The following is a 4,068-nucleotide window of genomic DNA, read 5'->3' as shown; positions in this document are numbered from 1 at the left end:
GTCTGGGCACTGCCTTTGAGGCCCCGCCACATACAAATCGTGGGGCTACTCCAGTTTTAAACTGAGAAGTGCATGATCCAATTTCAGCCTCAGAGAAGACAGACTGAATGGGAGCATGGCTAAGAATAAGGCATGAACAAATGAAAAAGCTCAGCAAAGCCACAAGTGAGAAGTATAGGAGGCAAGAGAGTGGCAGTTGAAAGAGATGCAGACGGGATGACTCAGAGGTGTTTACGAGGGAGAATTCATAAGACTTAGTTGTAATAATACAAAGCATTTCTCTGTATCAGATGCTGCACTACGTCTTTGTTTCCATAGCAACTCAGCTTAGTTATTATTTTATACATGAAGAAGCTGATAGTTCAAGAAGTAATTAGCCCCGAATTACACAACTGTAGTTTGGAAGCAGGATTCAAATCTAGGTCTTTTTGGCTCCTAATCTTCTGAAGAAGAGGGGACCCAGGACAATGTCAAATCTTACTTCTTAAGTAATGGAGTAAATGACAATAGCCAAGATAAGGAATCTACAAGTTGAAGCAACTTTCCAGGGGCATTCAGTTTGGGGTGGGCTGAATTTGAGGTAGCTATATGATACCCACTTTGCTCTCTGCTGTATCTCCAGTGCCTAAAATAGAGTATGGCTCCTGGCAGGTGCTCAATAAATACTGGTTAAATGAATAAATCCATGGGGAGATACGCAGTCGGCAATGGAAAATTCAACTCTGAGGTGGGACTGGAAAGCAGAGCTTTGGGAAGCATTAGCCTACAGGAAACTTAGAACCTTGAGATTAGACAACACAATTCAGGAAGAACTTTGGAGCAAGGGTAAAGAGGTAAATAGTAAAGAAGTGGGAGCCAAGGATGGTGCCTGGGACTCTCACAGTGTGGTCAGAGGAAAGAGACACCAACAAAGAAAATGAAAAAGAAGTGGTGAGCCACTTTTTCTCCTGGAAGCCAAAAGTTTTTTTGTTAGTTTGTTTTTTAACTTTTTTTTTTTGGCCTTGATAGTCACTGTAATATCAAGATATTGTGATCCTAGTTCCCTGACCAGGGATCGAACCCACGCCATCAACAGTGAAAGCATGCAGTCCTAACCACTGGACAGCCAGGGAATTCCCAAGACAAAAGTTTTAAATGGAAGAAATGAGCAGAAGGATCAAATGCTTGATGAAAAAGAAACTGAAAGCCAGCGTGTTTAAAAATTGGGTTGTCATTGCAACCCTGGCAAGAGTTTTCTGATGGAGACAGAAAGTTGAGAGAGAGATCAGAACACTCTGGGTGGCAGGTAACAGAAAATGCAAATCATAGTGGCTCATTATGAGCATCCCCAGAAGCCCCCAGCGGAGGCCCCTCAAATACTATCATCCAGGAATGGGTCACAGGCCTTGTACCACTGCAGAGGAGCTAGAGGAAGCAAGTGTCCAATATGGTCAGCCTTATCACGAGAGTCAGGCTCTCTGGGAAGGCCAAGGGTGTTGGGAAATGGCTGTGCGGAGATGACTGCTGTCTGCAACCAGGAATAAGGGGAAGTGAGGAACTAGCACACACGTTTCAAGGAGATGGCTGTGAAGCAAAGACAAAGCCTAGGACGTTGCTTAAGTGGAGCAGGGACCTTGGTAAGATTGGGGATTGCAGCCGTTGTGTTGTGTATCATCATCTAGTCCTCTTGTTTACAGGACAAAGGAAGATGGATGGCAATGATACGTTTCCCCAGTTCAGCCACGATGTGCTTTCCACATCTCATTCTCTGTTTACAACGAATATCAAGGGGAACGATGAAGAACCCACCACCAGTTATGACTATGATTACAGTGAGCCCTGCCAAAAGACCACTGTGGGACAAATTGAAGCCCGGCTCCTACCCCCGCTCTACTCGCTGGTGTTCATCTTTGGTTTTGTGGGCAACTTGCTGGTCGTCCTCATCCTGATCAACTGCAAAAAGCTGAAAAGCATGACTGACATCTACCTGCTCAACTTGGCCGTCTCCGACCTGCTGTTCCTCCTCACCATCCCGTTCTGGGCTCACTATGCTGCAGACCAGTGGGTCTTTGGGAACGTGATGTGTAAATTTTTCACAGGGCTGTACCACATTGGTTATTTTGGTGGAATCTTCTTCATCATCCTCTTGACAATCGATAGGTACCTGGCTATTGTTCATGCTGTGTTTGCCTTAAAAGCCAGGACGGTCACCTTTGGGGTGGTGACAAGTGGGGTCACCTGGGTGGTGGCTGTGTTTGCCTCTCTCCCAGGAATCATCTTTATCAAATCCCAAGAAGAACATTCTGGTTACGCCTGCGCCCCTTATTTTCCACTAGAATGGAAGAATTTCCATACAATAATGAGAAGCGTCTTGGGCCTGGTGCTGCCACTGTTTGTCATGATCGTCTGCTACTCGGGAATCCTAAAAACCCTGCTTCGGTGTCGCAACGAGAAGAAGAGGCACAAGGCCGTGAGGCTCATCTTCGTGATCATGATTGTCTACTTTCTCTTCTGGGCTCCCTACAACATCGTCCTTCTCCTAAGCACCTTCCAGGTATTCTTTGGCCTGAGTAACTGTAAGAACAGCAGTCAGCTGGACCAAGCAATGCAGGTGACCGAGACCCTGGGGCTGACGCACTGCTGCATCAACCCCATCATCTATGCCTTCGTCGGAGAGAAGTTCAGAAGGTATCTCTCTGTGTTTTTCCGAAAGCACATTGCCAAACACCTCTGCAAACAATGCCCAGTTTTCTACGGGGAGACAGGAGATCGAGTGAGTTCAACATATACCCCTTCCACTGGGGAGCAGGAAGTCTCGGCTGTTCTGTAGAGGAGCAGCAGTTCGCTTGTTATTTTCAAAGGGAGACAGAAATCTATATACGATGATAAGCCTCCACGGTCTGTTGAAGAATAGAGGACTCTAAGTCTCTAAAGCAAGTGCCCAGGAACCTCAGGGTTGTGTGAACCAAGACAGACTTGTGTCATTCCTTGTAAAGCCAACATGTGCTCAGGGAATATTCCAGAACAACTGTGGGCAGAGACCTGGACTCTCCAACGAGCTCATCGCAGTTCCTGGAAAATGTCACTTTTCCTTGTGCTTTTGCTCTTTCACCCCTCGTCACCACTTTGCTCACTCTCTGATTCTATCAATCGTTTTAATCAGCTGGAGGTGGGGAAGAGAACGAGACAGGCACAGGTGAATGGAACAAGGGGGAGTGGGGTCAGGACCAAGGAGAAGGAGGAGGAAGTGTCAACAAGGCTGAGCCTGGACGAGGATGCAGGTAAGGGCTTTGCTCTCCCTTAGCACCATCTCCTACTATATTTAACTTTGGAGGCTTCCCCAGCTCATGGAGAGCTTAGGAACTGTAAGAACTTTCTAGAAGCTTTGGTTGGGTCCATGATCCCCCTTCTGCTAAATGCATGACACATTTCTGCTTTATTATGGTTTAGCTATGACAACCACGCACCCTACATTTGAAATCTATTCAGTATCTTGCCCCATTGTTCATGTGCTTCTTAGGCCTCATTCCCCTATACAAAAATTTACTAAAGGACTTCCCTGGTGGCACAGTGGTTAAGAATCCGCCTGCCAATGCAGGGGACACGGGTTCAAGCCCTGGTCCGGGAAGATCCCACATGCCGCGGATCAACTAAGCCCGTGTGCCACAACTACTGAGCCTGCGCTCTAGAGCCCGCGAGCCACAACTACTGAAGCCTGCACGCCTAGAGCCCACGCTCTGCAACAAGAGAAGCCACCGCGATGTGAAGTCCACACACTGCAACGAAGAGTAGCCCCTGCTCGCCGCAACTAGAGAAGGCCCGTGTGCAGCAACAAAGACCCAACGCAGCAATAATAAAATATAAAATGAATAAATCTTTTTTTAATATTTACTAAAGTGTTTGTTTATAAAAATATGCATAATCTTTAATGAGATGATAAAATAAAATCCCTCGCTTGGAAACGGGAGGGTTGGAGGTCGTGATTATGAGAAAGGGGTAGGCACTAGTGAGTTCCTCCAACAGGAGTGGAGGGGTAAGCTCGCAGCAGGATGTGCAGGAATGTTTCCAGAATCAGCTAAGAGCAGAAGC

The 4,068-nt window shown here is 46.7% G+C and overlaps 1 protein-coding gene across 1 annotated transcript; it reads left to right on the top strand.

Annotated features, from left to right (window-relative positions):
• The first annotated feature begins 1,685 nt into the window (after nt 1-1,685).
• Nucleotides 1,686-2,873, top strand: LOC136128897 (C-C chemokine receptor type 2-like). Its single transcript, XM_065884916.1, has one exon. It carries the CDS (start codon nt 1,688-1,690, stop codon nt 2,807-2,809), a length of 1,122 nt encoding a protein of 373 aa, XP_065740988.1. The 5' UTR covers nt 1,686-1,687; the 3' UTR covers nt 2,810-2,873.
• Nucleotides 2,874-4,068: the final 1,195 nt, after the last annotated feature.

This window comes from Phocoena phocoena, chromosome 10, assembly GCF_963924675.1.
Source record: "Phocoena phocoena chromosome 10, mPhoPho1.1, whole genome shotgun sequence".
Lineage (NCBI taxonomy): Eukaryota > Metazoa > Chordata > Mammalia > Artiodactyla > Phocoenidae > Phocoena > Phocoena phocoena.
Note: the sequence above shows the minus strand (reverse complement) of the source record. Positions and strands in the feature narration are given on the sequence as shown.